Source organism: Globicephala melas, chromosome 3 (genome assembly GCF_963455315.2).
Source record: "Globicephala melas chromosome 3, mGloMel1.2, whole genome shotgun sequence".
NCBI classification, from domain to species: Eukaryota; Metazoa; Chordata; class Mammalia; order Artiodactyla; family Delphinidae; genus Globicephala; species Globicephala melas.
The window spans coordinates 127,097,638-127,111,109 of record NC_083316.1 but is presented as its reverse complement, the minus strand read 5'-3'; the positions used below and the strand labels follow the sequence as shown (position 1 = coordinate 127,111,109).

The following is a 13,472-nucleotide window of genomic DNA, read 5'->3' as shown; positions in this document are numbered from 1 at the left end:
TCATAGATGATGCTGGGCTCTCCTTTGCACCACATGAGGAGGCACATAATGGCTGACTGGTTCTTTTTTCTGAGGTCAAGATTGATGGTGGGTTCGGGGGCTGTCAGCCTGATCCATCCAGCTCTTTTTCTAATGGTTTTAACAGCCTTTAATGATTATTTCCCAGATATATTATTTCATTAGGGGCTGCGAAATGGTGATTTTTCTAACCTTATCATTCCTCATTCATTTACTAACTGGAATTATTTTATAAAGAAGAGTGTTCTACCATTAACTATTCAGTTATCCAGGAATGGCAGGATAAATCCTTGTTCTTTTATTTTCCAGTGTTCAGAATAATAAATCTCTGCCCTAATAATTTGTTAAACAGCTTTGGGTATTATAAAACTCTATAATCTAAGTTCTGTCATTTACTAGGTGACTGAGCTTGGGCAAGTCACGTAGATGTTAGGAGCATCAGCTGACTTACCTAGAAAATGGAAATCACACTTGTTCCTGCTCTACAGGGTTATTACAGGTCTACATGAGATAGAGTGAGTATTATAGAATTAAATGAGATTTCAATGAAATAATACAGAAATAAATGAGGGGAACACTGCTGCTGAGAATGGTAATAAGGAAAATGAGAGGAGATAGAGGGGAAGGGGGAGGCTATGGGAGAGAGAAAATGAAGAGGGAAGTGAGATGATGGAGGAGATGACGCAGGAGGTCTGTCTCTCCCAACCCAGTTGAGCTGCTTCTCCTGGGGTTTGGCTCAAGACCCCCTCAGTACTCTGCTTTTGTGGTCCCAACTGCCTCAATGCTCCCATCACCTCTTGTTTCCTCAGGGATCCTGTACGTCAATAAGAGCCTGGACTTTGAGACAAGCCCCAAGTACTTCCTATCCATCGAGTGCAGCCGGAAGGGCTCCTCCTCCCTTAGTGACATGACCACAATCGTGGTCAATATCACTGATGTCAACGAACACCGGCCCAGATTCTCCCAGGATCTGTACAGCACGAGGGTCTTAGAGAATGCCATCGTGGGTGATGTTGTGCTCACAGTAAGGATCTGCAATTTTGCCCTTTTGAGGGGCATGGACTCTGGGGTGGGTTCTTATCTCTCCCTCCCCCAGTCATCTATGAACATGGATTATTTTATCAATTAATACACTACAGACTTGACTCTGACTTGTAGCCGCTCAACCAAACTCTCTCATGATAAAATTTCTCAGAGCCACGTTTGATAAGATCTAGATCAGGTACTGAAAGAATGGGGCATAGGAGAGGCCCCAGGGGATGGCCAGAGGGACACTGAGTGTCAGCGTGGGAGGGGAGGAAGAGAGGGGACACCAAACAACACCTCTTTGCATTTAAACATGTAATTGCTCCCCACTTCATGGAGTGAAACCAAACTCTGTATGTCCACATTCGAGGTTCTCGTCTCCTTCCACCCCCTGATATGCACCCTATGCTCCAACCACACAGGAAGAGGTACCATTCCCCAAACATCCTCTGTACTTTCATACCTCTGGGCTCATATTGTTTCTTCTGCCTGGAATGCTGGCTCCACTCCCAGAAGCCTTTAGGGCTTCATGAATCCTCTTCTAATCTCCCCAGGTGAAATTTATCACCATAAAGTTGATCATACTTTGCCCCAAATTAGACTTGTCCATAAAATTAGACATTAAGCTTCCTGAGGGCTTATTCATTTTGGCACATTCCTCAACTCCTAGCACAGGACCCTAGCACCCTGTCAGTTATGAGTGAATGAGTGAATGAATGAATGAATGGATAGATAAACGAATGAACCATGCACGCTGACATCCATACTAGGATGTATGAGGAGATTCCCTTGGCAAGGACGACTATGGTCCAGGGATTGCCAGCCCAAGGGCAGTCTATGGGGCAGGGACATATCTGTGCCCCCTACACTCCCAGGGGCCAAGATTCCTTTCTGTTCCTTCTTGCCTCCCCAGTCACAACTGTCACCCGCCTCTATTGCAGGTGTCAGCGACTGATGAAGATGGACCCCTAAATAGTGCCATCACCTACAGCCTCATAGGAGGGAACGAGCTTGGGCACTTTGCTATCCACCCGAAGAAAGGGGAGCTGCAGGTGGCCAAGGCCCTGGATTGGGAACAGGTAAATCATGTGGGAGGGGCCCAATCTGAGCTCATCAGAGCAGAATACAGCCCTGCTGCAGGTCCAGAGGGTGAACTGTGTTCAACACCCCATCCTGACACTTCTCCAGACCTGCCCTCAGGGTCTCCCACTCCTTTTCTCTGTGGGTCCCCCTGACCTCAGCAGGAGAGGGGCTGAGTAAACTTTAACCTTCCTGAAAGAGCTCAGGCCAGCTTCTCACTATTAACCAGGGATCATTAGATCATTACAAGTTATCACTTATTGAGCACCTGCTCTGTGCCAGGAACTTTGCTAAGTGATGTACATACATTACGCCATTTGGTCCTTACGCCATTTGGTCCTTAAAGTAATCCTAGGAGGTAGGTCCTAATACCGTCCTCACATAAGCTTAGTCACTTTCTCAAGGTCTCACATCTAGTAAATGGTTAAACTGGAAGTCAAACCTACTTCTGCCTGACTCTAGAACCTGAGCCCTAAAAGGCTATGGGAGAGTAATGAGGGCAGGCATAGGGGAGTGTCTCCATCTTATTTTTCTAAAAACATTAGTCATGAATCAGGGGGCAGAACTGAGTGGTCTTGTTGCTAACTCTCCCCTGGGCATCTTACTGTAGATTTCTAGCTACTCCCTGAGGCTCCGAGCCACAGACAGTGGGAAGCCCCCACTGCATGAGGACACAGACATTGCTATCCAAGTGGCGGATGTCAATGACAACCCACCAAGATTCTTCCAGCTCAACTACAGCACTTCCATCCAGGTATGCTCAAGCTTCCCAAAGCATCCCGAATCCATCTTCCCTTCATATTCCTCCTAGTGGAGGGCACTCACCACTGACACCAGTCCACCCAAACAGTGACTGTGACCTTGCATTGATATCCCTAATGGCAACACGGTCTGCTGAAGGGGATGATGGATTACACAATTAAAAATTATCAGGCACTGTGCTAGGCACGTCCACATCCATGATCTCATGGGGGACTCACACAGCCATATGGAAGTAGACAGTACCCATTTTATAGATTTTTTTAAATGGAGGTATAGAAATGTGCCACAGTCAAAATGTGGCAAATTTGGGATTTGAACCCAGAAGATCTTCCAGATCCCAAGCTATTTCCACCATACTAATGGTTTGTGAATGGGATTTGGAGAGAGTCTTAAGATTCCGTGGGGGAACTGTGACCACAAGGGGTGAGGGAGGTGAGGAAGTAGGTAAGAGGACAGAGTTCTGTGTCGCACTATGCATCAACCAGCGTCACCCCACTTTCACCTGTTTTGTATCATGAGTATGAGTTAGGATGCTTTGGCTGCAAATAACAGATCACCTGACTAAAAGCTTATTAAATAATAAGGCCTTATTATTTCACATAGCAAAAGGTCTGCTCGTGGGAAATTCTATTCCAGAATTGGTTATTTCAGCAGGAAACTGATATCACAACTTTGGGTTACCGTCTTCAAAATTCCTGTACCTTCTCCCTCATGGTAACAAAATGGCTGCTGCAGCTCCAGCATCACATCCTTGCTAAACCATCTTCAAAGGCAAACAGATGGGGACTTCTTTTGCAGAATCTGTTTTTATCAAAGAAGAAGACTTTTCAGAACCCCCAGCTGGTAGACTCCTCCAATGATCAGAAATGGATTACATGATCGCCCTTAAATCCAAAAACTGGCACAGGGACTCAGATTATTGTAACTGACTTAAACCAATCATAGTCCATCTCCTCTTAGGAGGGGTATATCTTTGCTGAGGATATTGCCACCCATCGCCTGAACAAAAGTCGGGTTTTGTAAGAAAGGAAGGAAAGAATGCCTGTTGGATAGGCAATTACCAGTTTCTGCTCATAAGATACTGTTTGTAGATAAGGTTTTGATGCTAAAAAAGAGAGTTAACAACCACTGTGTTATAGCATACTGAATTCCCGTGTTATAGAACAATGACTGGAACAATAGCCAGGGGATCCATTTTTTTCTGTTAATTCCTAATCATCTTTGAATTTTCACATTGGTCCTCTAATCAGAAAACCATTTATAGGTTTTCAATGGACCCTATGAATCACAAAATTCCCACATGGACCCCAGGCACTAATTTATATACATGAGTCATCAGCTATGTGACTTCGGCAAGTCACCTCTATAGGATAAAGGGACTCTAAAGACCCTTCCAGCCCCAATGGGCTTTGTTTCTAAAAACCAGCACTGCCCTCAGGAAGTTCAAAAGTCAACAACTAATTCACAGATGGGCAGAATGAATGAATGACATCTTAAGATGCAGACATGACCTGGGAGCAGTCAGAGTGCTGAGGACTCATCCCAGAGAAGGGGACCCGGAAAGATGTGAAAGAAAGGACTGGGACTCATTTTGCTCTTTGATTTCCTGTCTCTCTTGGTCTCAGGAAAACTCCCCCATCGGCAGCAAAGTCCTGCAACTGATCCTGAGTGACCCAGACTCCCCAGAGAATGGTCCCCCCTACTCATTCCAAATCACCAAGGGGAACGATGGCTCTGCCTTCCGAGTGACCCCGGACGGATGGCTGGTGACCACTGCAGGCCTGAGCAAGAGAGTCCAGGAATGGTATCAGCTTCAGATCGAGGTGAGAGCTGTGCTGGGCCACTGGTGGTGACCATGGGGACAGAAAATGTGCTGACAAAAGTACCACCAGTGCTTCTCTTATTAGAAAAAACAATATACAGAACTCTTCCTTTGTGCCAGGCATCACGGGCATCACTGCATTAAATCCCCACAACATGCTTTACAGTGAGTACGGTTATTACCCCCAGTTTCCAAAGGTGGTAACTGAGGTACCCAGAGGTTAAGTTACTGGCTGAAAGTAATGCTACTAATAAGTGGTAGAGCTGGGCTGCTTCAAACCCAAGCATTCTGACTCCAAGCTCTCAATTCCTCCCCTGCTCCCAGACAGAACAAAAACTCCCGCATCCTGGCTCTAACTCCTTGAGTTTGGCCAGGACAGCTCTCTGAACCTCAAGTCTTTTTAAAGACCTACCTCAGAGAATTGGTGCTGTTATCGAACCAGGTTCAGTTTGTCCAACCATGCAGCAAACTGAAATGCTGAGATGCCGAAGTCTGCAGTAAAGAGAGGGTTTATTAGCAAGGCAGCCAAGCAAGGAGATAGGAGAACAAGTCTCAGAACCGCCTCCCAAAAGGCAAGGGGCTTGGGGCATTTATGGAATAAAAAATAAAGGAGCAGGGCAGTCTGACGCCTGGGGAGCGTGGGGAAAGTTGACAGGAAAAAGGTGCAGTAATCATAGTTCTGCCGCAGGTGTAACTAAGCTACAGGTCTCTGCACGTTCAAAAATGGAGGCAGTTAGCACTATCTGAGGGTTTTCTGCCCTCTGACGTCAAGGTCACCAAGCAGACCCTTGGGCATGCCCAGTTAAAGGGTCGGCGGTCCTACCCAGTCTTAACCAGCTCAACTCCAACGAGTCACGGTTGACTCCAAGTCCTGGAAAATAACTCTGGAAAACATCATATTGTTTAGGATATGTGCAGGTGCAAGTCTTTAAATGACCTTGTTTAGTGAAGGCAGGTGAAATGAATTTGACTAATCCATGGATCCGCAAATCCATGATTACCCACAGTTTCAGTGCAGGGGTCAAATGAGAGAACATATACATACATGGAGAGGATTATAGTGATATTATATAGGTTGTATGAGAACTGCCCAAGGAAAAGTGGCCAAGATGGTGATCAAACATTTCTCCCTCATTTCATTCCCCCAAATCCCTTTCCTAAATCTCAAATCTAGTGGATCCTACTATTCTGTGAACTTCTCTGGGCTCACAATGATGTAGTCATCCATTCAGCCAGCCAACCAGCCAGCCAGCCATTCCTCATTCAACAAACATTTATGAGTACTTATCATCATTCAACAAACGTTTATGAGCACCTATCATATACTTAACATTTATGAGTACTTATCACAGGGCATGCTACCTGCTAGTAATATAGCAGGGGAAAGAAGGGGATGATCCCCATCCCCATGGGCTTTTGATTCTAATTATGGAGATAAGCAATAAACAGATGAAGAAAGTGACAGGAGGCTCATAAGGCACAAGAGAGACACTTTCAGAGGGTGGCTGTCCTTGTGAGGAGGGGGCATTTGAGCTGAGATCTGAGGAGCTGCCCATGTGGAAAGTGGGCAGGAGAGCATCACAGGCAGGAAGAGCAAGATGAGACCAAGTGCCAGGGTGGGAAAGAGCTTGAAGTGACCTGAGGTGTTGCCACGTGGTCAGCGCATGGTGAGCGTTGGTGGGAATGAAGTTGAAGAGATGGGTTGGGTGGATCATTCGGGTCTCATAGCTTGGATGACCGTGTTATTTGAGGCCCAAACTGTGATGTTCTTGAGAGTGAGAGAGGCATTAAAAATAGTTAATTGGTGATAAGTGATCCACAAAGGTGAAAATCAAGACTGTCCTGGGCTAACCAGGAAGTAGAGTCATCCTAATGATAAGCCTTGATAATACTTTTAGATTCTAATCAAAGTGCAATTAGAAGGGATTGAAGGGTTTCAAAGAGAGAAGTGACCCTTCTTCTGTCTCAGGAGGCTTGTTTTTGAAGCTCTAGAGAAAGTCAGTTGAAGGGGGCAGGAGTGGTTGAGGGAGACCAATGAGAACTCATCTAAGCTGGAGGTAGTGGTGATGAGACCTTGAGGTGATGGTGAAGATGAACAAATGGACATATCTGCGACAAGTTTTGATTGGAAATAAATGGGAGTCGGTGGTGGATTGGATATGAAGAGAGAGAGAAAAGAGAAGAATCATGACCACTCCCAGGTTCCTGGCTCCAGTAAAGTCTGGATGGTAGGGCCACTTATGAGACTGGAAAGACTTGGGGTGGGGGAGGGACAGGTTTATGGGGTAAAATGAGGGCTCTGCTTAGCATGTGTTACCTTTCAGGTGTCCATAAAATATCTAAGTAGAGGTGTCCAATAGGCAGCTGGGAATGGGAGTCTGCAGCTCAGAGGACAGGTGTGGGCTAATGTAGAGGGTCCTCAAAGCCAAGGACATGGGTGTGAATATCTAGGGAGGCAACAGCTTCCTGACCTTGGTATACTGGCCCAGACAATCACTCAGTAACTATTGGCATCATCACTCTGTCTTGCATTTGTCCTGTATTTCTACTTCCGTTCACTGGGAGGCACTATAGGCCAGCAAAGAAACAGGCTATGAACACAAGAAGAAGTTCAGATTCTGCTCTGGCCTTACCTGCTGTATGACCTTGGGCACGTCACTTGACCTCTCTGAGACTCAGTTACATCTTTTGTAAAATAGGACACTTCAGGGTACTTACCTCATAAGAAAGATAAACTATGATCGTGCATTTAAAGCATTCAAAAGTGACTGGCACACAGTTTGTACTCAGTTAATATTAGTTATATATTATTCTTAGCAGTAATATTAATGATTACTGTTGCTATTTATATCTCATCAGTGTTATGCACAATTCCCAGCAGTAGGTGTAATATTGCACCTTTCTCCTGCACTCAAAGCGGATCCACGTGAACAAGATATTACCGTAGGGAAAACCGTGAAGACCCTGCTGACAGCTGAGAAAGTGATAACATTACTGAGGAGAGGAAGGAAAGCTTCCTCCTTGCTAAGTCCAGACAGAAAGTTGAAGAGATGTCTGGTGAAATGTGCAAGGGAAAGGCATTTCTAATTTACAATCTTTCCTTGCTTAAGTGAGGTCACGTTGCTTCAAACCTGCAGTGGCTTTTCGGGCCTGCCTTAAATCCAACCTCATGCTCCTCAGCCCATCAGCGACAGCCTGGGCTTCCCTCTCTGCTCACCTCTGGCCCTCAGCCCTGCCCGCTCCTCCAGCAGCAGTGGTCCCTTCCTGCTGTGTTGAGCATTCTTTCCCACCAGAGGGCCTGACGCTTGCTGTTCCCTGTCTGTCACCTCTTCTCCTCACCTCTCTTTTCTTCTGATCATAGCAGACGGCCTGGCCCATACAAGGCACTCAATAAATATTTGTTGGCTGAGCTGAAGAAGACACGCCCACCCCAACCCCGACCCCAGTCACACAGTAAAGAGGTGTAGGAGAACCTCCTTAGGCTGACAGGGGCCATGAAGGGTGTATCCTAGAATCACTAGGAGACCTTTGATGACCCTCCTAAGGAAAGAGACAGAATGAGAGAAGCTCAAGAGGTAGGAGGCCGCGTGTGGCTGGAGAGGCTTAGGACGGGCTCAGAGAAGTGTCAGATGGAAGGTGGAGTGAAGTTTTAGCACCCACACCAGTGATGTGGGATGTAACTCCCTCCACAGAGCCCTCAGCGCTTTTGGAGTTACGATTTTCCCTTTCAAATGCGACAACACGCTGAGCCTGCCCTGGAGCAGAGGGACGTGACTCCCCGGGGAGGTCCCGACAGCCCCGGTCCTATGGTAATTCGGTGCCCGCTTCGCCCACAGGTGTCAGACAGCGGCACCCCGCCCCTCTCATCTTCCACGTCGGTCAGCGTCCACGTCAGGGAGCAGAGCCACTACCCACCCTCCGCCCTCCCACTGGAGATCTTCATCACCATCGGGGAGGAGGAGTTCCAGGGCGGCATGGTGGGCAAAATCCACGCCACAGACCGAGACCCACAGGACACGCTGACCTACAGCCTGGCAGGAGAGGAGAGCCTGGGCAGGCGCTTCACAGTGGGCACATCTGATGGCAAGATCATCGCTGCCCAGGGGCTGCCTCGGGGCCGCTACACGTTCAACGTCATGGTCAGCGATGGGACCTTCTCCACCACTGCCGGGGTCCATGTCCACGTGTGGCATGTGGGGCGGGAGGCTCTGCAGCAGACCGTGTTGATGGGCTTCCACCAGCTCACCCCGGAGGAGCTGGTGAGTGACCACTGGAGGAACCTGCAGAGGTTCCTCAGCAACAGGCTGGACATCAAACGAGCCAACATCCACCTGGCCAGCCTGCAGCCTGCAGAGGCCATGGCTGGGGTGGACGTGCTCCTGGTCTTTGAGGGGCATTCGGGGACCTTCTCCAAGCTCCAGGAGCTGGCATCCAACATCACTCACTCAGCCAAGGAGATGGAACACTCGGTGGGAATTCAGATGAGGTCAGCCATGGCTGTGGTGCCCTGCCAGGGGCCAGCCTGCCAGGGACAAATCTGCCAAGAGACCGTGCACCTGGACCCCAGGGTTGGGCCCACGTACAGCACAGCCAGGCTCAGCATCCTGACCCCGCGGCACCACCTGGAGAGGAACTGCTCCTGTAACGGTGAGGAATGGGACTTCCCCAGGACAAGCAGTGCTGATGGCCCAGCCAGACCGACTCCAGGGATGGAGATCCCAGCAGGGGGCTCTCTGGGGTAGTCAGAGGGACATTTTAACAGGGTTAAAGACCAGGGACCACCACAAGACAGGTGCGGCCTCACAAAAAAAATCTAGTCATGGAATAGCACCCTAGTTCTGGTCACTTTTTGGAACTTTGAAAATAACGGTAAGAATTCAAGAGGCAGTTCAGCATCACAGCTGAAAGCATAGACTCTGGCATCAAGTTGCTTGGGTTCAAATCCCAGCTACGCCACTAGCTAGCCAGGTGACCTTAAGAAAATTATTTAACCTCTCTGTGCCTTTGCACTGTTGTAGGGATTAAATGAGAATTAAATATCAAGTGCTTGCTTAGAAAAGTGCCTGACCTACAGAAGGTGGTCAATTAACCCAAGTTACTAGCACTACTACTATTATTACTATAGCCTGATAGTTTTAACCTCAACGCTTAGACTAAGCAGCTCAGGTTCAAACCCCAGCTCTGTCATTTACGAGCTGTGTAACTTTGGGTGGCTTACTAAAACCCTCTGAGCTTCTTCCTCATCTTTGAAATAATGAAGATAGTATCATCTGCCTCCTTGAGTTGGTTTGGGGAGTAAATTACTTAATGGATATGAAAGCATTTTAACCCCTAAGCTGTCTCATACTAAGCACCCCATCAGTGGTGGCTACCATTCACATGGTGGTAGTTGTTGCTATAAGGACTCTGCTATGTGCCGGTCTCTGTGTGTATGTTACCTAAACTCATCACCACCACCTTAGGAAGCAGGATCATTAGCTCCATCTACAGCTGAAACAGGTATGGGGATTGTATTGGTTTGCTTGAAACTGTACAGCCTCCAGTGAAAGGCTGGTTATTCAAATACCTGTGTCCCACTCTAAAGCCTGAGCTCTTCGCCAAACTCTTTAGGAACTTGGTGTTCTGACAGGACTTACCCCAGTGCCCCTGGCATTAGGACCAATGCCCTGGATCAGCTCAGGTGCATTTGCAAAAGGGGAATGACATCAGCCCCGCCCCCTTGCCCCCTGCCTGGCCTGGCCTAGGGGTCCATCCAGCTTGCATTAGGGAAATTCTAGGAAGATTTGTGGACTTTCTCCAGGGCCCTCTGGATTTACACTAGGTGAGCTACTCTAGGGGTATGGGGTGGGCTGGGGCGGCAGGTGTTCCCTTCTTGTGTCTCTTACCCTGGAGTCGGCTGCAGGGAAAGCTGTGATGGCTGAAGGTTCTCTCCTGACCCCCTGACATCAGATAGCAGAGGTTCTAAAATTCAAGGTTATGCAAAATCACCTGGGGAGCATGTTTATAAAGTGACCTGCTCCTGGCTGTCACCTGCGGAGTTTTTTATTTAAAAAACTTGGGTGACGCCTGGAATTGGCCTTTTTAGCCAGCACCTCAAGCATTTCTGAAGCAGGTGGGCCAAGGGCTGCACTTTGAGAAATACTAGGGAGGCTGGCTCACCTAACACCAGAACCACTTGGAAAGAAGTTTGGTTTCTGTTTGTTTGTTTGAACATTTTAGTGAAACAGGACATACAGAAAGATCCATGTATCATAAGTGTACAGCTCAACAAGTGTTCACAAATCAAATACACCAGTGTAACAAGCCTAGATCAAGGTAATCACCTAGATCAAGGACCAGAACACGATCAGCATCTCAGAAACCTCCCTTGGGCTCTCTTCCAGTTGCTACACCCACCATGGGGAGATTTTTAAAATACAGATACCCAAGTCCCACCAGAACTACAGAATCTTACTCACTAAGGGAAGAGCATAGCATTCTGTATTCTAAAAGATTCTTCAGCTAATGCTGATACTCAGCCAGGTTTGGGGATTCTTGATCTAGATCATCTGCAATATCCCATCCAACAACGACCTACCCGAATGGAATTGCCAGCATCAGAGCGTTTTAGACGAACGGTATGACAGCATCTTAGCATCTTGTAATCCCAAGGGCCTCACTTTCTGGTTCTTTCTCCTCCTTTTGGCCCGTGTTCCCTCTCTTCAACAATCCTCTTCCCTAGGAATCTGGAGCCTGTACTGCTCATCCCTTCTCCTGACAACTGATAAGCTTATTCACACAGAGGTTTTAGGGATTTAATAACTGAACTCACTTCTGAGGAGGGTGGATTTAAAAAAAAAAAAATCTGGGGTGGGCATGGCTTAATATAACACAGCATGTCCCGAAGGAGTTTCCACAGAATGCTATTTCCAAGGGCTATGGGTACAAAGTCCACACTAGAGGGTCCCATGTTCAAATAAGCTTGAAAAACTCAAGTTTAGGTGAAGTCTCAGACTCCTCACTGTGCAATTCTGCATTAGCAATTGCTACGGAGGATGGAGCATACGGAAGTTTTGGCCACACAATTTATCACTACCTTCTTCCTTTACCACAGAAGTCTCTCGACTTCTCAGCAGCATTTCGTGTGGGAAGCGCTTACCCAAATGATTACACTCCTGATGATGAAGAAGATGTCTTGAGGCAAAAGCCCTCGTGGTGTCCCTGAAGTCACACACATATGCAAAATCCTCTCCAACTCAACCTCCTTCTTCCCCAAGTGATGTCAGAAATCACATGGAAAATATGGAGGATAGAAGTTTTGACTTGTGCACACTTGACTGATGACCTTTCTGGCTTGATTCTTGCTTTCTTAATGGTTTGAGTTCATAGTTTCTGATCCAGGCCAGGACCCAAGGCGAGGGTCCCTGGGGCCAGAGGAAGGTGTGCAGGGTGATGGCCCCTGTCTAACTGTGTGACCCTGGACAAGTAACCCCACAGCCTCGGTAAATTTCATCTGTAAAATGGAAGCAAATGCTTGCCACCCAAGGGTTGAATGAGACAAAGTCAGTTCCAGGGCTCCGTGGGGACCACTTTGTGTGGAGGTGACAGTGCCTCTGGTTGCTTTCACAGGTACTGCCGCGAGGTTCAGCGGTCAGAGCTTCGGGCGGTACAGTCTCCCAGAGGCTCAGAATGGGTACATCCGTTTCCGCCTGAAAACACTCCAGTCACAGGCCATCCTCCTGTTCAGCAATAACACAGTGTGTCTCTCCCTGAAGGTAAGGCACTGCCAGCCTGAGAGATTTCCTGTGGGCGTGCCAGGCTGGGGAGGTGGGGCGGCATGGGGGGTGGCCAAGAAGGGTCACTTCTGCAAAGAAACCCCTGCACGGTTTTCAGGGATACTGGGTGTGACTCTTAGGTAGAACACGAGACTTGCCAGCCATGAGAGCCAAAGCCACCCCACCTGGCAATACATGTCCAAGGACAACAGAGGTCAGGCGTTCTGTGGGATGACAGAGAGCCTCTGAAGATAGAAAGAGAGATGGGTAAGGCCACCTAGACCTGGTTGATGCTTTTATCATTTTTTGCTGAATAATAGAGCAGTGTTTTCCAAGATGGGTGGAAGGCTGGGGTACATTAAGGTACGTGGAATCCACGTGGAGGAAAATGAATTTCCTTTCAAGGGTCTTTTAGTCCTTCTGATTCTGTCTTGTAGAAAGTCTCAGAGTACCTGCCTGATTTTAACATCTCTATCACAGGTGTCCATCTCCCATTTTGACAAAGAGAAAGCAGACTCTGACAGCTAGTTAGAATTTAATCCATTCAACAAACATTTGTGGAGCATCTACTGTGCAACAGGCACTCTTCCAGGTGCTTGGGTCTCATCAGTGAAAAAGACAAAAACCCCTCCTAGAGCTTTCATCCTATGGTGGGAGACTGACAATAAACCAGAAAATTATAGAGTTTGTCCAAATGTGAGAAGTGCTTTGGGTTAAAAGAGAAAAAAAAAGGTTAAGGGGGATCAGGAATGTGGGAAGTTGCAATTTTACTATTATTATTCTTTAAATAAAAGAGAGAATTCTATTGGCTCATGTAATGGAAGAGTCCAAGGGTTGACCTCAGGCTTGGGTAGATCCAGGTGTTCAAAGTATATCAACAGGATCCTTTTCCTTCCTGCTGTCAGATCTGCTTTTGTTCAGAAGACCACATATATCCCCCCAAGTAATGGCAAAGGTGGCCCCAGCAGCCAGGCTTTCATTCTGCCACCAAGCCAGCCCAGCAGAAAGGG

At 47.5% G+C, this 13,472-nt stretch overlaps 2 protein-coding genes across 9 annotated transcripts in view; one reads left to right on the top strand and one right to left on the bottom strand.

Moving 5' to 3' along the window:
• LOC115840788 (ras GTPase-activating protein-binding protein 1) overlaps nucleotides 1-13,472 on the bottom strand; it is a 354,642-nt gene that overhangs the window by 258,684 nt on the left and 82,486 nt on the right. Inside the window, exons 11-12 of one of the 8 annotated variants that reach the window (XM_030834176.3) lie at nucleotides 5,121-5,200; nucleotides 3,438-3,687 (exon numbers count right to left, since the gene is read on the bottom strand). The exons of 6 other annotated variants lie outside the window; for them this stretch is intronic. In XM_030834176.3, the coding sequence (XP_030690036.1) occupies nucleotides 5,139-5,200 (62 nt within the window). In that variant the 3' untranslated portion in view covers nucleotides 3,438-3,687; nucleotides 5,121-5,138. Of the gene's footprint in view, nucleotides 1-3,437; nucleotides 3,688-5,120; nucleotides 5,201-13,472 lie in introns of those variants that run through there. One more of the 8 variants, XM_060296502.1, reaches the window with a different exon arrangement.
• Nucleotides 1-13,472, top strand: part of FAT2 (FAT atypical cadherin 2) — an 85,976-nt gene that overhangs the window by 55,925 nt on the left and 16,579 nt on the right. Inside the window, exons 15-20 of the mRNA XM_030834169.2 lie at nucleotides 828-1,042; nucleotides 1,986-2,123; nucleotides 2,735-2,878; nucleotides 4,512-4,709; nucleotides 8,545-9,355; nucleotides 12,317-12,462. Coding sequence (XP_030690029.1) covers nucleotides 828-1,042; nucleotides 1,986-2,123; nucleotides 2,735-2,878; nucleotides 4,512-4,709; nucleotides 8,545-9,355; nucleotides 12,317-12,462 — 1,652 coding nt within the window. The remainder of the gene's footprint in view (nucleotides 1-827; nucleotides 1,043-1,985; nucleotides 2,124-2,734; nucleotides 2,879-4,511; nucleotides 4,710-8,544; nucleotides 9,356-12,316; nucleotides 12,463-13,472) is intronic.